Source organism: Lycium barbarum, chromosome 8 (genome assembly GCF_019175385.1).
Source record: "Lycium barbarum isolate Lr01 chromosome 8, ASM1917538v2, whole genome shotgun sequence".
Taxonomy (NCBI): Eukaryota; Viridiplantae; Streptophyta; class Magnoliopsida; order Solanales; family Solanaceae; genus Lycium; species Lycium barbarum.
The window spans coordinates 113,153,407-113,178,607 of record NC_083344.1 but is presented as its reverse complement, the minus strand read 5'-3'; the positions used below and the strand labels follow the sequence as shown (position 1 = coordinate 113,178,607).

Genomic DNA, 25,201 nt, shown 5'->3' with positions numbered 1-25,201 from the left:
GTTGGGACACATATGATGCGAACAACCCGAATCTAAAATCCACTCATCGTTAGAACTAAAATTATTTTCAGCTACTAAGAATATAACTCCTTCAATCTCATCAGCTGCAACACTTGCTTCAGCAATGTCAGAATCCCCATGCTCATTTTTTTTCTTTTCTTTTTCTTTTTTCAACTTAGGACACTCAAACTTAATGTGGCCCTTTTTATGACAATAATGGCACACTAAATTGTTGTAACTGGACTTTGCATAAGATTTACTCCTCACAAATAAACCAGCCGCCTGATTTCCACTACCTTCCCCAGTAATATCTCTATCTATCTGATCTTTAGATTTCAGCATAGAATTGATTTTTCTATAAGAGATAATTTCTTTCCCATAAAGTACAGTATCTCTAAAATGCTTAAAGGATTGGGGTAGGGAACATATTAACAAAACAACTTGATCCTCTTCCTGAATCTTAATATCTATATTACTCAAATCCATAAGAATGGAATCAAAAGCGTCAAGATGTGAGAGTATGGAAGTACTTTCATCCATGTGAAACGTGTAAAGCTTCTGCTTCAAGTAGAGTCTATTCTCTACCGTCCTTTTCATGTACAGGCCTTTCAACTTTTCCCACATGCCTTTAGCAGTGGTTTCCGAAGCTACTTCACGCAATACATCATCAGTGAGATTTAGTATAATACTAGATCTCGCCCTTTTATCAAGGTTAGTAAACTCTTCGTCCGTCATTTTTTCTGATTTGTTCTCCTTTCCTTGCAGCGCCATATCTGAACCATCCTGAACAAGGATAGCTTCCATTTTCAACTGCCATATACCGAAGTTTTCACTTCGGTCAAATTTCTCAACATAAGTCTTCGTTATCGTCATAATGACTACTAGAACAAAACCCGGATTAACTAGGCTCTGATACCAATTTGTTAGGATTGGGAGTCCGGGATAGTGCGGAATTAGATAAAGCAGTCAATTAAAGGCAGTAACAAAGATAATAGGATACAAAGATTTAACGTGGTTCGGTCAAATTGACCTACATCCACAACCAAAAGAGGAGCAAATTTACTAACACCAACGGATACAAAAGAGAGTGCAAACTGTAACACCTCGTAACTTCGGACGAAAGTTTGACTCATAAGATGATAATATAATGGAACCAATATGAGGGTTATAGGAAGTGTTTTGAAAACCAATTAAGTCATAAGAAATGTCTTTGGGCAAAGAAAAGTTGGAAGCCACTCTACGGGGCATGTTTGCAAGTGAGTTTATGGAAGGTCTTACTTACAACGACCATAACCCCTCTATTAATTTGGATTTTGGGAAAATTTCCTTGATGAAAGTTTTATCCCCTTGAAATATCTTTCCAACGGTATATTATGGGCCTGAAACGGACATCTGTCCAAAGAGTTATGCCCATTATACGACAGACTGTCCGAGCAGAAGAATTTTGACGGACCATTTGACGGTCCGTAAAAAAATTATACGGTCCGTCAAATGGTCACAGAGAATCATATTTTGCTGGACAGTTTTACGGTTCATTTTGACGGTCCGTAAAACAATTATACGGTCTGTCAAATTGACTCAAGCCAGCGTAAAATGATCACAGAAACTCAATTTTTGCTGGGTAGTTTTACGGACCATTTTGACGGTCCGTCAAACAGTTTGACGGTCCGTAAAAATGGGCGTAGAATTGCCCGATGGGTCAGATTTTAAGATATTAATAAGAGACCCAAACTCATTTTTTTTCATTCCCATTTCTCCTATACGACTCAAGGGTTCTCTAGAGCCATCCAAACACTTCATATGCAAGAATCCAAGTGAAACTAAAGATCCACATCATCAATCCACAAAACTAAGTGTGAGAAACACATCAAATCCATTCAAGTCAAGAAATTCCATGGAAGGTGGAACTAGGGTTTTGTTCAAGTGAAGTATTTCAACTCAAGGCTTATTCCTACAATAACTAAGGTAAGTTTTATGATGTTTCATAATGATTAAAGTGTTGATAAGTTCTTGGGAGAATAGTAATTGAGTTTGATAAAGAGAATTATATGAACTATGCTAGGGTTTTTGGATTGTTGACTTGGGATTGTTGTATTCATATGGGTGATGGAGAATGATGTTAATTACATCTAATTAAGATTGTAGAATCACCTAGAAGTAATAGAATGAGAATTGGGTGAAGAAATCACCATTAATGGAGACTGTGGAGCTTCATGCCCACTAAGTGTTTGATAAAATGCTTAGATGACCAAAGCATGAATATTATTGCTAATATAGAATCCCTTTGACTTGTATTGATATAGATCAAAGTTGAAAGGGTTGACGAACATTGTATTACGCTCAAAGGCTGGAATTAAGGTATGTGAGGCTAACTATCTACGTTAGGGAATGTTCATGATTCTCCCTACGCCTCATTCTTCATACTTGTCAGTAATTTGACTCAGAATACAGTTTAGCCCAGTTTTATGGTATGTTGTAGAACTGTTATCTTCTAGGGTTGCAGTTACAGAATTCGTTCATGGTTATCAATTTGAATATCATGAACTCAGCACGTAATCTTTATAGACTTATGTATTGTTACCACATGAGTCTCAGTCTAGAAATTCAGTATGCTCAGAAACAGTTAGTGTATTCAATTCAGTCCAGCATGTCTATTTCAGTTCAGCACTGTTCATTGTTGTTATGGTCTCAGTCCTTATTAATTAACCATAATTATACATATGTGATTTTGCCCGAGGGCACAACACAGTCTTGTGTATACGTATACATGGCCGAGGCCATTGACTGACGCACTACTAGGCCGAGGCCATATCGTGCATTTATTATTGGGACGAGACCCCACATATACAAACACAGATAATACAGATGATTCAGATACAGAGCAGGAAGTATTCATATCTCTACTTCCTTGTTATTACAGTTACAGTTATCAGTTTCAGTTTCAGTTTCAGTATTTTATTGCTTCAGTTGCTTTACATACCAGTACAATTCAAATGTACTGATGTCCCTTTTTATTGCTTGGGGGCCTGCATCTCACGATGCAGGTAACGATACACAGGTTGACGACTCAGTTAATTAGGAGTGCACGTATCAGCTACTGGTGAGCCCCAAATTCCTCCGGGGCGTTGTCAGCTATCCAGTTATTTCAGTTAATAGACAACTCTATTGTTCAGTACTCTTAGAGGCTTCATAGACACAGTTCAGACAGTCAGATATTTATTATGTTAGCCTTATTGGCAGTTGATCAATCGTTTTGGTTTAGCTATGTAGGCTACTGTCAGATATATTTCAGATTGTCTAAGTATTTCCGCATTATGATATTTCAGTGAGACTTTTAGTTAATCAGCATGTGTTAGTTTTATTTTATAAATTAGTTATGTTTTGGTATCACATGTTGATTCAGCCAGCCAGTTGGTTCGCTCGGTCACATGCAGTCAGGCACCGGTGCCGTGTTACGTCCAGGCCCAGGTTCGGGGCGTGACACAAACAACAAAAGAGTGTACAAAATTAGAGTAATTAAATACTCTAATATCCCAAAATCCCCAACAGAATAACCTCATAAGATCACTCCAAAGAAGGGTTCACACAAGTGTTTCCCAACACAACTCTCTTACAAATTCTCTATATAGAAGAACACAAACTCACTAAGTTCTTCTCAAATTGGTGTATTTCAAAGGAGGAGAAGTGCCCTCCTTATATAGGGGAAAAACCTGGCCTCCAAGTTGTGTAAAAAAAAAAAAAAAAGCAAAATTGCCAATTTTTCTCCTCCACATCACAAACTTTGACTCTCAGAAACAATCTCTACCAAGAGATTTACAATTAGGCTCATGTCTATTGTCACGCCCCGAACCATGGCCTGGACGTAACACGACACTCGGTGCCTGACTGCATGTGACCGAGCGAACCATATGGCTTGCTGAATCATCATGATACATAACGTGAATGCATGATGAGCCTTTATAAAACGTAGTAAGTCATAATACTTAATAAAATTACTTGTTTAAACATAAGTGCGGAAATAACATGAATGAGCCAAAATGGCTATACGACTCCGAATGTCTGACATGACATAACTGACTTGTCTAGTCTATGAAACCTCTATCATGACTCTGACTGGAAAATATACTTACTGGGACAAGTCCCCCAGCATACCTTAGATGCATAACAAATCATAAACAAAAGTTAACTAAACCCCGAATGAGATAGGGCTCACCAATAAGCTGGTACGTGCAGATCCTAATGAGCGGAGGCGTCGTCCTGTAAGTTCGTACCTGCATCGTGAAATGCAGGCCCCCGGACAATAAAAAGGGGACATTAGCACATTGAATGTACTGGTATGTAAAACAACTGAAAGAAATAACATGGGACATGGAATAACATGATAAGAACTGAAACTGAAAACCTGAACATGAACATGAGCATGAGTACATATATATATATATATATATATATATCATAAGTAAAACATGATAAGTAGGGAGAGCAATAACTTATAACCGATCCATGGTCTGGTGCTTGCGTCCCGCCAGCAGAACACTCAGTCCTTGCCAGGGAACATGAGATTTGATAAAATATGAAAGGATCCAGTCATTATGAGAGATCGTCCGGGACATGGGTGGAGTGATCCTCATCTTACGGTGGCTACGTAGTTTTAGGCTATCTGAAGCCCTCCTCGGTAAATAATGCAACTCCCAAAACATGAACATGTAAAATAGTGGCACTTGCTGCCCATGGTATATCATGAATCATAACTTACTTGTACATAGTATTCATGAATCATAACTTGCTTGTACATGGTTTTCATGAATCATAACTTGCTTATAGTTTCATAAGATAACTTGTCATAGTCTTGCAAAACATGTTTTTGGTTCATGAGTAATAACAATAGTTCGTAATCATATATATATACTTGACTTGAAAACATGCTTGTAACTTGCTGGATGAAATCATAAAGTTTCATATAAACATAATGAGAACACATGAGGAAGAATTCATGATTCATGGATTAAGCTAGGATTCCTAATAACCGTAATGGAAGATTAGGAATACAATAACGAATATAGATACAAAATTCATGTACATAAATACATAAATACGGGCTACCAATATGTTGGGTTTAATGCCCTAGGATTTGAACTTCATGGATTTTAAGTAACGGAGCATGGGGAAGAACATAGAGATTCCCACCTATGGATGGAAGTTCTACATACCTTAACTTCCTGCTTTTGAGCGTATCACAATGTCCTTCAATCCCTTCAACTTTAATCTATAACAATACAGGTCATAGGGACTCTATATTAGCAATAATATCCATGCTTTGTTCATCTAAGCATTTTATCAAACATTTGGTGGGCATGAAGCTCCACAACCTTCATTAATGATGTTTTCTTCACTCAATCCCCACTCTATTACTTCTAGCTGATTCTACAATCTCAATTAGGTGTAATTAACATCATTCTTCATCACCCACATGAATACAACAATCCCAAGTCAACAATCCAAAACTCTAGCATAGTTCATATAATTCTCTTTATCAAACCCATTTACTATTCTCCCAAGAACTCATCAATTCACAACTATAAATGATTAGAGAGTAGAAACATTACCTTTTTGAAGTCCAATCCTCTTGAATTCGGGTTCTAGGGTTTCCACATCCAACAATAATATTCCAATCCTAACTCTATGGATTAGAAGAGTTTACTCAAGTTAGAAAGGGATTAGGGACTTGGATTCAACCTAGAATTATGATAAAAACTTACCTTGAAAGTTCTTGAAGTTTAGGACTTGTTCTCTCTGAATTTGGGATGAGTTTTCGTGAATGGGGTGTGAAGAAATGAAGTGAAAAGCGTTAAATGAAGTCTTATAATTGCTGTCGGTGCATTTTTACGATCTATTTTACGTCCCATATCAGTTTTACGGACCGTATAAGTCACCGTAAAACAATCCTAGTGATTTGGGCTTTCTGTGCTCATTTTACGGTTGGATTTTACGTCCCGTATAAATTTTTACGGTCCGTATAATCCACCGTAAAATAAGCAGAACACTGTTTTAGTAAAACGGGTATAACTTTTTGTACATATGTCTGTTTGACCCCCATAATATACCGTTGGAAAGATATTTCAAATATCTACAACTTTCAAGAAGGAAATTTTCCCAAATTCCTTACAGATTTTTCCGTATACTCATTTTAATTGAGACATAGTGCAAACTCACTTGCAAACATGCCCCGTAGAGTGGCTTCCGACTTTGCTTTGCCCAAAGACATTTCTTATGACTTGATTGGTTTTCAAGACACTTCCTATAGCCCTCATATTGGTTCCATTATATTATCATCTTATGAGTCAAACCTTCACCCGAAGCTACGAGGTGTTACACCTATTACAAAGGTATTGAGCCAAAAGATAACCATATTACACAAACTCTCCAAACTCTGATTTTCTCAAACCACTATCCATATAGGGGTATAAGCTGTATGCATATCTACATAAAATGCAACCCTGGTTCCCAGTTCTTTCAAACATTTTGGGCATCATTACTCTTTAAGGTTCTGTAACTATAAGCAGATAGAAATGTCGAAGTATTGATTATCAGAACCCTCCTAAAACTCGATGCTTTACCCTGGTTTTATGCTAGGCAACAAATATGATGATGCAAAAACAATAAAGTGTTGTCAACAGGTTTTGTCTTAGAAAAAAAGCTGCAGAAAACCGTCTGTGATACAGTGTTATTACGACAAACTAAACCATATATTGGCTATAAGCTTGACCAATTTTTGTTTCCATATGGAGGAAAGAAATCGAGGATTGTTTAAAGATGCTTTCAAGCATTAACCCTATTCATTAGAGCAAAATAACAGACAATTGACCTTGTTGAACAAGGGGTGCCCCACAAGAAGAGATATATTGTTTGAGTACATAAGAACGCAGAGTTCAATCTTTCTCCAAAACTATAGCAGACGAAAAACACCTTTTCCCGACAGCCCGCGAGTTGGTTGTTTGCCAGCCTTCACCCTCCTTATAACGTTCAATCTGCAATCACAAAAAAGAGTATTGATCAACAGAATCACATATGTAATGGAAGCTAAGCATAACAAAACAATGAAATAAATAATCTTATGTACCATGTCTAGCATTTCATCAGATTGAACGCCTCCAATTACATAAATGGACTCCTTTAGAACAGCAGCAGCTGAATACCCCCTTGGGTAGTTCATTGGTTCCCCGATTATCCATGTTCCAAGACGGGGATCATAAATCTCAATGCTCGGCACATGTTGAGACCCATCATAGCCACCAAGTGCATATCTACAGAGCAACCATAAGCTAAAAGTGAATAAAAAGAAGAAAAATGGGACAGATCGCGGACCATTCTCAATACCCACCCCCTCCTCCCACCCACACCTAGTGATTCTTCAGACAATACATATCTCCTACCCTCGAGAACATAACATGGGACCAAAGGTTTAGAATCCAAAGAAGCAAGAAGAGAAAAACATACAACTTTCCCCTCAAAGGAACCAAAGCATGAGATCCTCTTTTTGTGCTCATACTCTCAATTTTTGCCCAAGCGTGTTCTCTGGGGTCAAATCTTTCAGCAGTCCTGTGGTAATAGCTAATAAGAAAGATGCTACAGGAGAACACAACAGAAAACTTAAAAACAGCTCAACTGCTTTCACAAATGAAGATAATCCTCAATTCAATGAAATAAAAGAAACAGTTGCAGATTTCTATCGGAACAACTTTAACACTAAAAAGGACCAGAGTTTGAAAATCTACAAGCAACTATCATTTCTTAGGAAAGATAAGAATTATAATTCAATAATTGGAGAAAATGAGGCCCAAATGTCAAGCTCCTTTGGTACATACATTATAAAGAAAAAAGAAAACAGCAATTCAGCAATAACTTACGCCAAATAATTGCTTCCATCATATCCACCAACAGCATATAATGCACCATCGAGTTCTGCTGCTGCAAGAGCAAATCGCTGCATGCATGGTAGACAATCATGTCACAGGAGATTATATTAGCACTTGTAACAAGAAAATGGAGATACAAATGGGTACTACTTAAGAAACATAGAAAAAGAAGCAAATTGAGCCTGGACTGTAGGCAAAGACCAAAAAGAGACAAATACTGTCTTTGTTAGCTACAAATGAGATGAATTCACTTGGCCGCTGTAGTAAAATATTGCCAAACAACACATCATTTTATTTTGCAATTTTAATCAATTCTTTCCCTCAACTCTTCAAGGTCTCCTCACTTGTTTATTTCTTCATATTACCTGACTACCAGTAAAGGATTGAACAAAGAAGAGACAAAGGAAATTCCACGGAAAATATGACGATAAACGAATCCACTAAAGACTTGCTACAAATAATAAGTGGATGACAACAATATCCAAGGGTAATGCGCATGACCCTTCTTGTCAGAACAAAGAATTTGAACCGAAAAGAGCTGTCTCAATGCAATTACTTTTGCTGTGGAAAAACTGAGCACCAATTTCAGCTTGTTTTTTTTCACATGCTCTCTGTCCCTTTCGACTTCAAAATATCACCATCGAAGTAAGCAAGGGATAGAACTAACCTTCTGCGACATGGATTGTGTAGAAATCCATCGACCTACTTGAGGATCATACATTTCAACTTCTGAAAAGCATTCAATATCAGTTCCGCCACCAATTGCAAAGATCTTGTCCTTCAAAAGAGCTCCAGATAAGTTACCCTTTTTCCCATTCAAACAAGGATGCACAGTCCACTTATTATTGGCCGGGTTATATGATTCAACTTCACAAGAATAGAGTGGCATCAGTATCAGCAACTTAAGAGAAGGGGTTGGGGAAGGAGGGTATGTGAAGGGAGGGACTATTGGCGTTACCTGTGTTGTACCACAAGCTTCCAGATCCGCCACCAAATACATAAAGTTCTCCACTCAGATTTGCAATTGCAAAATATGACCGAACTGAATTCATTGGCTGAAGTGACTTTAAAACATCATTTAAAGGCGAGTACAAGTCCAAAGCTGATAACCATGAATCACCATCATATCCTCCAGCTAGGATGATTGACTCATCATTCACTATATCGTCTGACTCAACCACATCTTCACTGTCATGTGTACGCGAAGAACTCGTGGACTCCAACATCAAACATCTTCGTTTTAGAAGTTCAATTTCTTCTTTTGCATCAGCCTAAATTTCATGTGAAGACAACAAAATAACCAAGGGAAAAAACACTACAGCAGTCAGATTTTCACTTCTATGCAGACACAGCATGTATGCATGTACGCATGGAGAACACAAAAATCATTTAATCATTTAGACAGAGAAAAGACACAATATGAAGCATCAAATTGGATAGTTATTAAGTTCGTCTCTGAGAATAGCACTGAATACCATCATCAACTATCTCTGATATATACATCTTTTTCAATTTGGACAAAGCCTTATGGACCAAGAACCTAAGTTATTTCCCTTTTGGTTCACAAACTAAAGTTAAACCACAACCATGATATCCATTCCAAAAGGTTATGCAATTGGATTTAAAAAACTTCCCAAGGGACATTTTGGGGGCCAAACAACAATAAGAGTGTCTTAAAAATGTATGGTCTGTATTGGCTGCAGAGAGTTCTATCAAGTAGGATATAAATTAAAGTAATATTCCCCTGAACAATAAGAAACAATACTTGCAAAAGCAAACTTGTACCTATCAACATCCTGAAGAGTCTCCGAAAATATATTGAATAATCACTCTTCTAACAGATTGCACAGATTCCTCGCGAACATTCCATTTTCCCGACACCAAAAAGAGTCTTTTAATCATGGATCTTTATATGAGCTAGACGCTTTCTTTACTATATAAGATGTAAATTCATAATAATACTCTCCTCCCTGAACAAAAAGAGAATGTTTAGAAAAGCCACCTCCACATGGATCAGGCCTCTCCCCAGATAAAGCGGATAGTCTTTCCTATGAATATTCAATTTCCATTAGTTTGTTGTGTCAAAATTATAGCGCCCTCCTTCAAAAAAATAAAATCAATGAACCACACATGCATTCCCGACTGTAGTACTCATGTAGCATTTTCTTTCTATCCCTCTTTGCACTAACAGACCCTTGAATTAGGCTACTCAAGCTCTGTCACTATACCATCTAAAACAGTCAAGCATGTACTGTTGTTCGTCCATTATTTACCAAATATCTGGCTACTTTTATAGCATCTTATTTAGCCAAATTAATTTTCATCCCTGTTTCCCACATAACACATTCCCCTACTTTGTACAGTACTTGAAACTAATGTTCAATAACATTTTCCCATTGGTAGTTACTTATCCGAAATGATACGATAATAATCTTATTATTTCCTCTTTTACAAATCATAGTAGCATTTGTATGGTATATGATATTAAATCTTGAAGTCACCCACTGCTATGGCTTATTATCATGATTTCATCTACTTTGAAAGAAGAAACAGAATGTTAGGCTCCTTTCTGAATTTGTTTATCATATTGGGATGACTAACTACTAATAAGCTCTGACAGTCCTGATTTTGTTACAAATTCCCTTATATCACATATGGATTCTTTTGGCATAAAAGATTTTTGTTGCTTGCAGCTCTTATTCCAACACACTCCGCCCCCACAACATAAACAAAACAAAGAAGATTTTTTTTTTTTTTTTTGCCATTCTTCCAAGATATCTAATATAGAGAAATTCTCTACCATAGACCGACGAGGAAGTGATTTTAGCATAGAGTAGATATGTCCCCACAAGACCAAGATTATAAAGAGATAAGGTTTACCAGCTCTTGCTCCAAGCTACTAATTTTTCCCAGCTTTTGCTCCAGGCCACTCATTTTTTGGGTTTGCTCTTCCCTAAAATCTTTCAGTTCTTTCATAACCAGCTGCAAAAACAGAGATAATGAAGTCATATAAAAATATGTAGAGCAGAAAGGCTGTCATGATTGACGAAAATCGGCACATATTACAAGAAGATGATTTACCTGAGTTATAAAAGAAGGATAGCCAGACAAGTCACAAGAGCCTTCTTTATTCTTCTCTTCTTCAGGAGGCTGTGGTTCCAGAAAAGCTGTTTGGCCAATGCTTACATCATTATCATTACTTAGCGCCGCATTGGTGCTTTCTTCTGCATGCCCATTTGTGGGGGACCCTGAGCGTGCACGTGCAAGAGCTAATTCTTTAAGTTTCATGTATATAAAATCCTTCGCATCTGATGCGGCTTGACTATGAAGTGGTGCCTCAGGCTGCAGTTCTCTATCATCTGACCAACGAGAAATGTCTCCAGCACCCAACTTCCTGTTCACATCAATGGAACTGGATGGTTTATATTCCCAGTCTTGTGGCTCAAAAGATCCGTTATCTGCAACCTCGTCATTTGCAGGTAGACGTTGGACTATACTTCTCCGATATGCTGGATTATGTGATATGCTACTTGGAGCAAATGCAAGAGATGAGAGTTTGGAGATCAATTTACTAGATTGAGCATGATCTAGCTCAAACAAGAAATGATGCAGACTGTAATAGTTATCCAAAATTATTGGTTTAAACTGATCTTCTAACAGTGGTTGACAATACAGACGGACACGTATCTGAACCTTCAAAACAAACAACAAATTTTCAGTAGAAGAATCTTTACTGGGATATAACCCGACACGCATCAACACAAGTAGATAAAGCCAAAAAGAAAACAATGATATAAAACCTGTGCAGGATATCCTGTTCTTCCAGGGTTATCTGATGTCCAAGCATATGGATCGATTTGCATTTGACCAGAGCTTGCAGCCTCAAAGATTCCATGGAGCTTCCTATCGCTATAGTTGAACAAGAACAGTGGCAAACCAGGATTTACATTTTTCACATATGAAATGTGTTGACTAGGTAAGCCTGTCAAAGATTTTAAAATGTATATAATTGAGTAAAGTGCGACAAATGGAAACATGTAAAGAAAGTAATAACTGACTCACATGAATCATGATAGTAAAAAGACATTTAAAACTAAGTTCTCAAACATATATATGCCTCAACACCTAATTATCCTAATTTTTTTATTTTAAAAGGGCAATATATTAGAGCAGAATAACTGACCAAATAGTTGAGTTTCGAGACATTCTCTTATTGTAGTATTCCTGCAGCCAAATATAACACCGCCAAGTTGATCTCTCGGCAAATTTCTAAAAACTCGAGCATTTTTTCCCTGGTATGGTGATGAAGGTGCTGAATTACTAGGTCTGAAGGTATGTGTTCTTCTCCCTGGTCCCATCCTGAAAAATTCATATGTACAAAACTAAATCATGATAAACTGTAAAAGAAAAACAGAGCTACTGTGATCAAGCTAGACAAAGCACAGGAATTAAACACCCAATACAATAAGTACAAACAGTGTATTTATTTATCCAAAGGAGAATTAAATGTCTACTTAAGACCTCAAGTATGGCACTATATGTCTCAAGGCACAATCATCTCTTCCTATTTTTTCAAATATGCCAAGAAGAGAAAAGGAAAATATAAAGAAGAATATGTTATATCATGACCCGTTCATTGACTTGCCCATTTTAACCCATCTAAATTGGCCCAACCTGCTCATTTGACACCTTTAGCCATGAAAACATCATACAATAGTAGGATGACAATATGTGCAGGTGAAAGCAAATTAGCAATTCAGCACTCTAAGCCACTCACATTAGGAACTCTTAAGCTAGCTTTCGGCCAAAAAATTTTGGATCAAATTTTGAAAATTTATCTTCAAATATATGTTTGGCCAAGAAATTTGATCAGATTTTGAAAATTTATCTGTAAAATACTTTCAAGTTTCAAAGACTGGCTCAGACCAGTTTATGGAGAAAATTCACTTCCACTCACAAAACTTCAATTATTTTCCAAGTAAAATGCATGTTCAAACACAATTTCAAAAACTCAAATTTTCAAGTGTCAACTTCTATGACCAACTTCTAGAGTTTTCCGGTTCACCAACACTCAGCTACCCAGAAAACTTAATAACAAAAAATTAACTCCATACACCATTTTTAACTATGAAAATGTGTTGATCTACAGTACTTTTCATTCAGTTTCAAAATGTAGTACTGTATTATACTTCAAAAGTTCAACAAATAATGTCCAAATTCACAGCAACAGCTACATGCATTTGAGACAACATATGTATTAACATCAGACAAGCTAAACCCTAAAATGAACCAGAAATACTTGCACAAAGACTAAGCTAGCGTTTGGCCATAGATTTTGAAAATTTATCTTCAAAATATTTTCAAGTCCAGTTTTTGGGAGAAATTTTGCTTCCAGTAACAAAACTTCAAATTTTTCCAAGTAAAATGCACATCCAAACACAACTTCAAGTTTTAAAAATCACAACTTCAAAAACTCAAAATTTCAAATTTCAAGTTTCAACTTCAAAATCCACGGCTAAAGGAGTAAAAATTGACGAGTAAAAATAAAACGAATTTACACGTACATACAGTATTTCTCTCATTCAGTTTCTAAATATATACTTCAAAATGCAACAAATAATGAACAATTTACTTGCTCGACAATAAAGTATTTTAGCTACCAATTCAAATGATCTATGTGTATTTTTATCTGAATAAACAAATGTAGCTATAACATAAAAGTATGATAATATCAAAAACAAATCTATACATACATAGAAGTGAGAAGTGAGAATTGTAATTGAGATTGAGAGAGTTTTTTTTTCACTTTAAATTAAATGGAGAAGAAACTGTGACAATAAAAGAAAGAGGCGCGAAATGGCACTTCCCAAGTACTACTTGACACACATTTAGTTGATGAAACAAGGCAACATTCTGACCCCACTGTACTTTTTTTTTTTCTTTTTTTTTTTTTTAAATTTCGCATGTTATATTTTATTTATTTTGAAAACCTTTTTAAATATTCCACAAATTTTAACTCACATTTTAATATTGAAATTAATTTTCACTTTCAATGGAAGAAACTGTAATAAGAGAAAGAGGCGCGGAATGGGCCTTCCAAGTACTTTGACACATATAGTTGATGTCTTGATGACACGTATACGATTTTGTATTCCTAAAGAATTTTTGTTTCAGTTAGTCTTTCAACAAGTAATGCTTAATTCCTTAAGTTTTTTTTTTTTTAACAACCTATGGAATTGACCAGAGTAAATTGATTTTATAAAATTTATTTGCTCTAAGTTATAATTTTCGACATGTGCGTTGCACGTACATTACTCAATAGATGATTAATTGAGTAATAATATTGGTATTTACAAACATTCTTTGGCGACTTCGCCGCACTGTTACTACCTAATTCAACAAAACATGTTTATGAAGTTTCTTTACACTTACATTGAATCAATCATGATGTGTGGTAACAAAATATTATGAATTCTTGATAAGCAAGTCATAAAAACAAGAATAGTGGTATGAATTCAACAAAATAATATTTTATATGCTGGTAAAAAAATTTAAACTAACCAATTCAAGAGAAAAAGATTTTAGGTCATTGGAGAGGGAGGACATGCTGAAGAGCGTTTATGAAGAAAAAAGATTGAGTTTTCCCGCAAGTAAAATAAGTAGTTTGCAAAAGAGACTTAATTGATTTAAATTCCTAAAATATTAGGACACAATATCAGGAAAGATTTTAACAAAATATACTTAAGTTTTCGCGCAAGTTCAGAGTTGGCTCTGCTGAGACAAAGAAAGGAGACTAGTCCTCTATACAAAAACATGTGCATAAAATGGCTCCCTATTAAAATATCATTCTTCCTATGGAGGTTCTGGAAATTCAAAGTCCCCCTAGATGATGTGGTGAAGAAATGGGTTTTCAGTTCCCCAAAATTTCATTGCTGCCAACCCCCAGAGATTGAAAACTTTCCACATATTTTTCTAAAATCATCAGCAACTCAATTTATATGGAAACAATTCAGTGGACCAGTGGGTTTAAACATACAAGAATCGCACATTATTCATGTTATTAATCTTTGGTGGGAAGCTGCTGTGAACCCTCATGTAAGGTACATCTTTAGAGCTATTCCAACAATCATTCTATGAGAATTATGGAAGAGGAGGAATGCAACTAAACATGGAGGAAAGATGTCATGTTAAGCTTATCTACCAGATCATGCATACCATTGTGCAATTCTCGAAGTTAAGAAAAACAACTTTAGGTATGCACCCTATAAATGGAATGATCTGGTAGCAATGTCGGCAGCCTATACCCCCGAAGTTAAGATCAAACAGGTATTGTGGAAATTTCCTAAAGAGGGATGGTGTAAATGTAATTAGGGGTGTACAAAGTAAACCGACAAATCGCACCAAAGCGATAAACCGAGAAAAAAACCCGACTAGTGGTTTGGTTTGACTTGGTTTGGTGTTGAAAAAAGAAACTACCATAATTGGTTTGGTTTGGTTTTAGCTCAAACCGAACTAAACCAACCCGACATTACATGTATTCAATTTTTAAAATATTTCTTAAACTTTTTCGTAATTTTTTATGTATTATCATATTATTCAAGCTTGAACTTAGAATTTTAAATGTCAATAAGTTTTATATCCTATGCATGTTAGTAACTCAAATGAAGTCCAAACGAAAATCAACTCAACACTAATGCTAACAAAAGAAATTCAATCTACTACTAAGAATGACAATAATATTGAATATCTATTCTTTAGTTTTGAATATTTGGTTTAGAGAGTAAAAATACATAACTTAAGTTTTTTTTCTTTGTCATGTAACTAATACTTGTTAGCTGTACTTATTTTAGCATGACTTAGTATTTTTAGATTATGGTCATTTTCTTTAGGGCTAATTAATTAGCAATATTTATTTTAATCGATTTTCTTATCTTTAGTTGAATATTTTAATACAATGTCATCACTCTTCTCACATTTTGTGTTATTTTCTTAAGAAACACCTTAATTGTATAGTTATATTTTACTAGGACTAAAAAAGTATTTGAAGTAAAAATGTATATGTTTTGTATCAAGATTATTCCGAAAAAAAAAAAACCGAAAAACTCAGTTCAGCAAATGAAAGAGGAGGGGAGGAGGTTAATCAACAATCACAAATGGCAATTGCCCTATCTAATAAGGAGATAGGTGCAAATGAATGGGGACACTGGAAAGATCTACTGGATTCTCTATGCCCAAATCCTTTGGGAGAAGGGCTTAGAGATCATTTTTACTAGGGCAAAGGTATATCACAACTTTGTGATTTAGAGCAGGTATGCACTTCGCTAAAAAGTGATGCATATATTCTCCCGTCAGATAATTTAAGACGGATGGAGTATGTCTTATTGCTAAAATTCGTAGTTATGATGGTGTTAATCTTATGCTTCCTGCCGTCACATAAATGGTGCAAATATGCCCTTTTCGCTGACGATTTAAAAAAATAAATTATTTAGCTTATTTTTTAATTAAAAAATTTCACGTTGCTTTTAAAAAACTAGGTCTATCTATTTATTTTGAGTAGACTTAGTTTTTTAAAGCCACGTGGCAATTTATTTTTTTAGTGGGTTGTCTGGTTCATTTAAAATAGAAAAAGGGTCAAATATACCCTTCTACTTTAGTTTATTGGTTAACTTTGCCCTCTGTTAGCCAAAGTGATTAAATATACCCCACCGTTAGCCAGAGTGTTCACTTATACCCTTAAGTAGATGGAAATACCCAATTCAGCCAAATTACCCATTTAATTAAAAATATTCATGCCTCATACTATAACCCGCCCCGACCCAAAAAATAATTTGACCCCACCCAAATATACCCCTCTATGCATTCTTTCTAATCTAAATCTTTTTTTTTTTTTAATTGTTGTGAATTGCGTTTGGGTTTAGTTTCTATTTAGGTTTTAGTAAATGGATTTAATTAGAATACATCTTATTTGGTGAGATTTGTTTCAGTGATACGTTTAATTTCTGTTAGTTCTTATTGATTAATGAAATCTAAAGCTACGGTTTACCAGTTGTACATTGTGCATGTGTAGGATTTATTTGTGAGTATCTGGATTAACATTTTATATTCTTTTGGCGTCAATTTTGTAGTAGGATCCAATGGCTTGATTTAAACAGAACAAGAGTGATATTGCATGTGATGTTAATGGAGGGATTTATGGGTGTTAAGAGGCGTTTAAGTGGGGAGCTGATAGTTGTTTCTATCTAATAGAAAGAATGCGTAGAGGGGTATATTTGGGTGGGGTCAAATTATTTTTTGGGTCGGGGCTGGTTATAATATGAGGCATGTATATTTTTAATTAAATGGGTAATTTTGGTTGAATTGGAATTTCAATCCAATTGAGAGTTTAAGTGAACACTTTGGCTAACAGAGGAGGTATATTTGATTACTTTGGCTAACGGAGGTAAAGTTAGCCAATAAACTAAAGTAGAGGGGTATATTTGATCCTTTTCCCTTTAAAATATTATATTCGTGGTTTTAAAAAAATAAGACTACCCTTTTTTTTTAAAAAAGAAACAGACACGACCCACCAGAAAAAGTTTACCATGTGCCTTTAAGAAAATAAGTCTACTAGAAAATAGATATATAGACTTATTTTTTAAAGCCACGTGATATTTTTTTTTAATTAAAAACAAGCTAAATGATTTTTAAAAAAATTTTGGTCAGTGAAAAAGGTTAATCATCACCTTTTTAACAAGGGGTATATCTATTCTAAATTACAAAGTTGAGGGATGCATTTGCACCTTTTCCCTTTTTAGTAACTGATTTGTTCATTTTGCGGGGATAGCACACAAGAGAGAGGCTTATACTCTACACATCACTCAGGAAAATATAATGCATCTACTACAACAAAGGGATGGTAACACCTCTATATTCTGCAACATATACTTTCAACTAGTAATCGGTTGATGTGTGGTATTAGTGCCAATTGGTGCTCATCCTATCAAATGAAAGCTAGATGGAAGCCACATGAAGCAGACACAGAGAGATACAAAGGTGGCGCTGGGAAAATCAACAAATAAACAACATAAATTAAAGATACTCAAGATTCGACAGCAAAACAATTAACTGCAGCAACAAAGGAAAATCAATTAGCAGTTCAATAAACAGTTCCACATCCAAATGAAGTATTACAAGATATTGTTGTTCACAAAGTAACATTAACAGAAATACAGAAGGCAACAGAGGAAACAGGTGGAGGAGGATAAAGAAAATGAGGATAGAGCAAATAATATTCACAAGGTGGCTAGAGAGGCTGGAATTTCTCCAAAGACTCTAGCTAAAAGTGGAAGAGACAAAATACACAGGAAATCAATCAAACCAAGAGGATCTCAACAAGGAGGATTGCTTCAACAAAGGTTAAATTATGATTAAGGAACTTAAATGGAACATTAGGTTTGTTAACACTCAACAGGCGTTTCAGAGACTCATTAATCTACAAAGACAACACAAGCTTGGCATAATTACTCTCATGGAACCATTTCAGAATTGTAGGCATTTGTAGAAATATAAAAGAAGACTTGAGATAGAGACAACTTTGGCTAACATAAATGGGAAGATTTGAGTATTTTTAGATGTTGCAGTTCAATATGATATCATGATGGATTCTGATTAGCAGATCACTTTGAAGATGCATCACCAAGACATAGATAAAGAGATCATTACAATTTTTGTCTATGCCAAATGTGTTGAGGGAGGGAGACAATAACTATTGGACAATATGTATCAACTAGCTAGTTTGCTCAATACTCCTTTGTTAGTTGGGGGTAATTTTAATGTCATACTTTCAGAGGAGGAGAAATTGGGTGGATTACATGTTACTTTGGATGAATGTGAAGACTTGGCTTTTTGTGTTAATTCTTGTGAGTTGTTTGATATGGGTTACAACGGAAGTCCATATACTTGGTGGAATAGGGGGGCTGCTGAGGACTATATTTTTAAAAGGTTGGACATAATCTAGGTCAACAATAATTTCCAAGAATTATTTCCACAGATAGATGTTGAACATCTTGCAAGGACAGGATCTGATCATGCACCTCTATTGATGTCATGTGGGGAAGAGGCACTCAAATTTGTGAAAACATTTAGATTTTTGAATTTTTGGACTCAACATGAGTCATTTAAAGAGGTGGTGAGACCGAGCTGGCATACATAATTTGTAGCAACTCCATATTTGGCTTTTAAACAGAAGCTGAAGAATCTCAAAAAGGCCTTATCAGCTGAAGCAGGGATACTTATGGAGATATTTTTAAACAATTTATTATGAGGGAGAGGTGATTACGGTGAAAGAGAAGTTGTTTGAAGAAGAACCAAGTATCATCAATATAATTTTTCTTCAAAAAGCTCAAGCAGAATTGAAGAAATATTTGAGTATTGAAGAACAATATTGGAAATAGAAAGCAGGCTTTACTTGGTACACTGAAGGGGAAAAAAATACTTCATTTTTTTCATAATCATGTCAACGGAAAGAGGAAAAAATTGCAATTGAATTGAATACATGACAATAATGGAGTGTGGATAGAACCTAGAGATCATATATCAGAGGAAGCTGTTAATTTCTACAAAAAACAGTTCACTCAACTGGGTGATAATGTGGGATTTGAGCTACTAAATCACATTCCCAAGATGGTGACTCATGAGCAAAATATGTCTTTATGCTCATATCCAGATAAAGAAGAGGCAAAAAGGGCAGTATTTGCATTAGGTGGAGAGACTGCTAGTCGACTAGATGGTTTTACAGGTAGTTTTTATCAACGTTGCTGGGAGATAGTTGGTAATGATATTCATGCTATTGCACTATCTTTCTTTGATGGGACTGAACTATCTAAATCTATCACACATACCAATCCTGTTCTAATCTAGTACAGACCTTTTCTGATCTAAGATCCATCACACTTCATTAATAAGGTGATTTCTAGAGTTATTCATGACAGAATGGAAAGCGTTATTCCTACTCTGATTTCTTCTAAGCTACTTTGATTTCTTCTAATTAGTCAGGATTTTTGAAAGGTAAGAGTATATTTGGTAACATACTTCTCACATAAGAGATTGTTTCAGATATCAAATTAAGAGGGAAGCCAACCAATGTTGTGATTAAATTGGACATGGACAAAGCTTATGACAAAGTGTCTTGAAAATATCTAATACATGTTCTAAGGAAGATGGAATTTGCATAACATTTTATTAATCTGATAAGGGGGTTGATTGCTAATAATTAGTACTCTGTGGTATTAAATGGGCAACCTACAAGATTCTTCCAGTCATCAGAAGCGGCGAAACAAAGAGACCCATTGTCACCAACTTTATTCTTATTATCAGATGAGGTACTTTCAAGGGCCTTGAATTCTTTATTTGATGATAACAGATTTGTTGGATATGCCAAAGTGGTCTTATCCTATGAACCACCTTGCGTATGCTAATGATTAATATTATTTTTACTTCTACTGATACATATTCATTAAGGTGCATCATGCAATTCTAAGAAAGTATGAACAGGTTTTTGGGTAGCTTATCAATAAGGATAAAAACTCCTTTTACATGTATTCAAAGGTGGGTACATATTTAATGCAGAGAGCAGAGGAGATTACTGGTTTTTCAAAAGGACAATTTCCTTTCATATCTTTATGGTGTCCTATTTTTCACTCTAGAAAGAAGAAGGTCTACTACTCAGACCTTATCAAGAAGGTGAAAGGTGATCGCGTTCATGAAAAGGAAAGTTATTATCTTTTGGAGGAAAGGTTGTTTTAATCAGAATTGTGCTTCAAAGCATGCCGATTCATCTTCTCTCAGCACCACCAAAATGTGTGATTAATGAACTTCATAAAATTTTTGCAATTTTTTTCGAGTAATAAGGAAGAAGGTATAAGTAGGCACCGGGCAGCTTGGATTGATGTGTGTCTGCCTACTATGGAAGGGGGTTTGGGTTTCAAATCACTTTTTGATGTTTCTAATGCTTTATTTGCTAAGCCGTGGTGGAGATTCAGAACTTCTTCAACTTTGTGGGAAAACTTTATATGGAACAAATACTGCCAATCTTTTCCAACAGACATTGTTGAACACATTAAATCAGAGATCCAGATAGACATACCATAATGAATTTGGGATAGATCAAGGTAGGTGCCCACAATTATAGGGAAATTCATTGTTAACCGTGCTTGGAACATTCAGAGATACATGGATCAAGAAAACTCTGATTTCAGCCATTTATGGATAAAAGGAGTACCATTTAAGATCTCTTTTTTGCTATAAAGACTTTGGAAGGGTAGAATATCTACTGATGATATCCTAAGGAAGATGAAGATTCCTATAGTGTCAAGATGTTATTGCTACTCTATTCCTCAATAGGAAACTATTCAGCATCTATTTTTAACAGGAAAGTTTGCTAATGGTGTTTGGTAGGTGTTCAAAAATGCAGTTGGCATTCAAATGAACTTGGTGCAGATCCAAATGGTAATCAAGACTTGGTGGAAAATAGATTGTGCAGAAATTTAAGCCTATCCTACAGGTTGTTCCAGCAATGATTACATGACAATTGTGGAAAAGAAGGAACACCACTAAGCATGGAGGAAGTGTAAGTTTTAAAAGAGTAATACATGAGGTTAACTGTAATCTGTATTACTTATCAAAGGTGAGATATCGTTGGCTTAAATGTATACCCTTTGTATGGGATTTGATTACATTTCTAGAAGGGTATAAACCAATACTTTTCACTAAGATAATGTATTGGAATCTCCCTTTTGATGGCTGGTCCAAGTTCAATTCTGATGGGGCTTCTGGAGGCAATCCTAGATCTAGTTCTTATGATTTTGTGTGCGAAATTGTCATGGGGATCTAGTTTATGCTGAGTGTTACTAGTTGGGACATAATGCTAATATGGTGGCTGAGGCAAGGGCTTTAATGGAGGGGTTAATATAATGTGTTGAGAATGACTGTGAGGACCCACAGCTGGGCCTTGGCCATACTGTGAACCCTTGTGCCAGCCCCTTACAACTGGACACCATGACTTGTCATGACATACTCAGGTATTGTAGCAGTGAAATCACAACAGTTCGCTGCGCCCTGCAGAGCTTCGAACCCGTGACCTCAGGCCTTTTGTTCTCCCAAAGGAGACGACTCTCACCAATTGAGCTGTAGCTCAACTGGTAAGAGGCGCTTCCTTCGGGAGGACAAAGGGCCTGAGGTCACGGGTTCGAAGCTCTGCAGGGCGCAGCGAACTGTTGTGATTTCACTGCTACAATACCTGAGTATGTCATGACAAGTCATGGTGTCCAGTTGTAAGGGGCTGGCACAAGGGTTCACAGTATGGCCAAGGCCCAGCTGTGGGTCCTCACAAAAAAGGCGACTTGTGTTTGAGGATCTGCAGGTGTAACCCATGCATGCTGCGGGTTGCCCTCCATGACTTGCTCATGTACACTGCATTATTGTGGCAGTGAAATCACACCAGTTCGCTGCGCCCTGCAGAGCTTCGAACCCGTGACCTCAGGCCCTTTGTCCTCCCGAAGGAAGCGCCTCTTACCAGTTGAGCTGCAGCTCAATTGGTGAGAGTCGTCTCCTTTGGGAGAACAAAAGGCCTGAGGTCACGGGTTCGAAGCTCTGCAGGGCGCAGCGAACTGTTGTGATTTCACTGCTACAATAATGCAGTGTACATGAGCAAGTCATGGAGGGCAACCCGCAGCGACAACTTTAACAGTGATTTCCTAGCATATTTCTTCAACTATAAACTCAATTAGATGAAATAAAGCTTCCGGCACAAAATTTTTACCTGAAAGAGAACGATCTGGATTTTTGAGTTTTACTCCTTGGCCATGGATACACTGCACTGGTGAGAGATTATGGTGCGATAATAAGGGATTTCATATCGGAGATCCAGACCTGTATCTAAGGTGAAGTCACGGTGCGCAGCGATGTCGCCGTCACCGGAGCTTACTTTCCTATTTGAGGTCTAGGGTTGAGAATATGTAGGACCTGTGTCTATTTGTATTTGTTTTTGCCTTTTTGCTTTTGTTTATTATTATTGATAAAGTATCCTCCACTAAGTTTAACTTAGTGGTTTCAAATTAAAAAAAAAAAAAAGATTCACCAATATACACAATGCAGTCAAGATGGGAAAAAACAAATTTGACAAATATTACTAGAAACAACAGCAAATGCACAGCAACAACTACAATCTCAACATTTTAACTGCCACAAGAGTTATGATACAAATTTGAAAGAAAGAACAGGTGAAATAACAAAAACATCAGTAAAATTGACAAAAGTACCGGACGGGCATCACTTCAATTTGCAAACCGGGCCTTGCGATCTTTCAGCTGATTTCTCAGGAACGACAATGGGAGAACTCACATTCAAACTCGATCTTATGGTGCTTTAAGCTCAATTTTGTTCACAATTCTCAGCAGCGACATGATTGAGGGCCGTCTTCGAACTCCAGTTCATACTTTTTACTTTCCCAATTAGGGTTTTTTAATTTAGGCATTTTCTTTTCCTTTCTACAATAGGTCGTTGCTTCTTTATTTTGCTAATACAGATTTTCCTTTTAATAAATAAACAAATATCCCAAGAGGTCAGGTTTAAAAAAAAAACAAATGATATTCTTCTTTCTGTAACTTCTGAAATGTTAGTTTATTAACTAGCGGCTACCACAAATAGACAATCTAAGAAACTTTCATTTACATTTTGTGCCTACAAAATAACATATTACCTTAGATTTAAAAGAAAGCACAGGCAAAATAATAAAAACATCAGAGAAATCGACGAAAGTACCGGACGGACATTGCTTCAATTGGCAGACCGGGCCTCTCGATCTTTCAGCTGATTTCGCAAGAACAACAACGGGAGAAGTCATATTCAGACTCAATCTTAAACTGCATCAAACCCAATTTTGTTTACAATTCTCAACAGCGACAAGATTGAGGGCCATCTTCGAGCTCCAACTCACACTTTTTACTTTCCTAATTAGGGTTTTTTATTTTAGGCATTTTCTTTTGCTTTCTAGAATTGGTCGTTGTTTCTTTATTTTGCTTGACAAACTTTACTTTCAATAAATAATAAATAGCCCTAGTGGCCGGGTTTTAAATAAAATGAGTGATATTATTCTTTCTATAACCTCTGGAATGTAAGTTTATTAACTAGCAACACTACCACAAATTGAAAATCTAAGTAAAAAAATAACATTTTGTGTCTACACTAGAATAGTTTACCTTAGATTTAACCATGATAAATTGATATAATTTTTTGTAGAAGCAGGTAGAAATCTGACCTTTAAGAATTTGTTCAAAGAGACCCCCGATCTATCAATGGAAAGATGTTGGCGACCCACGACAAGCTTTTCAGCGGAACATTCTTGACTGAAGTCTCAACCTTTTTTCTATAATTTGAATGAAAGAGGAAAATGTCATGACATTTATATCGGGATTTCCTAACCTAATTCATTGGCGGATGAATGATAAAATTCGAGTCCCGGCCCATGATAAAATGTGGATAAATATTTTCCTTTTTTAAAACCATCCAAACCAGCATAATGTGAGGGCATAAAAACATTTTTGGTTCCTTAGTTATTGATAAATTCTTGTTTTAGTCATTGTGATATACGACTCAACATATTTAACTTTCAACTAGATTCACGGCACGTGCATTGCACGTGTTTGTCAAGTCATCTAGTAGATGTTTTAGGTATCCCTAAAGAGTTTTAGTCTTCTGTAACTGTGAATTTGTCTTCCAACAAGTAATGTTTTGGTTCAAACAATTAAAAGATGTAATGGTGAACTAAAAAAAAACACCACTTAATTGGGAATCAAGAACACCTAATCTATTAGAATCCTCAAGAGGGTTGTAACCTTACTTATAAATCCTAGGACCAAGTGTTGAAATTCAACAAAGAGTTTTCAAGCACTCACAAGAGGCAGAATTCATCATATGTCAAAAACTAGTTATGAAACCCTAATATTCTACTATTTATACTAAGGGCTAAAAGTAGTAAAGAAAGACCCAATTGCCCTTCATTAATGTTACAAGCAAATTCAAATGGTAGAACGCTTAATGTATTAAATATATTCAAGTCGTCCATATTGGAGCCTTCCAAATGTTCCATCTTCATTCATAAAGCTTGCAATGTGTGAAGGTCCTTAGCTTGACTCCTTGTGAAATGCCTCCTTGTGAAATGCCTCCTTGAAGTAGTGTCACTTTGATCTACACCATATATTGAATTGATCAGAGCAAATTGATTTTTAGAAATTATTTGCTCTAAATTA

The 25,201-nt window shown here is 35.9% G+C and overlaps 1 protein-coding gene across 7 annotated transcripts; it reads right to left on the bottom strand.

The window, feature by feature from the left end:
* Positions 1-3,956: 3,956 nt before the first annotated feature.
* Positions 3,957-23,946, bottom strand: LOC132606762 (uncharacterized). Of its 7 annotated transcripts, none has more exons than XM_060320393.1 (13): positions 23,213-23,467; positions 12,100-12,275; positions 11,717-11,898; positions 10,998-11,609; positions 10,797-10,898; positions 8,875-9,187; positions 8,584-8,783; positions 7,908-7,984; positions 7,498-7,599; positions 7,121-7,304; positions 6,967-7,028; positions 5,211-5,266; positions 3,957-4,271 (listed from the first exon to the last, which is right to left on the bottom strand). In XM_060320393.1, the coding sequence occupies exons 1-12, from the start codon at positions 23,221-23,223 to the stop codon at positions 5,212-5,214; spliced, it is 2,076 nt and encodes a 691-aa protein (XP_060176376.1). In that variant the 5' UTR covers positions 23,224-23,467; the 3' UTR covers positions 3,957-4,271; position 5,211. The 7 variants fall into 7 exon arrangements, with proteins under 7 accessions (XP_060176376.1, XP_060176375.1, XP_060176372.1 ...); XM_060320392.1 differs by lacking the exons at positions 5,211-5,266; positions 23,213-23,467 and adding exons at positions 17,819-17,954; positions 22,714-23,132; XM_060320389.1 differs by lacking the exons at positions 5,211-5,266; positions 23,213-23,467 and adding an exon at positions 23,715-23,946.
* Between the last annotated feature and the right edge of the window lie 1,255 nt (positions 23,947-25,201).

What these genes read in the sequence shown, in the direction of transcription:
- LOC132606762 (XM_060320389.1), bottom strand. An exon ending in TCTCGAAACTCAACTATTTG is followed by an intron (nt 11,899 to 12,099) that starts GTCAGTTATTCT and finishes AATCTTTGACAG; the next exon opens with GCTTACCTAGTCAACACATT. An exon ending in GATGGAAGCAATTATTTGGC is followed by an intron (nt 7,600 to 7,907) that starts GTAAGTTATTGC and finishes CTATTACCACAG; the next exon opens with GACTGCTGAAAGATTTGACC.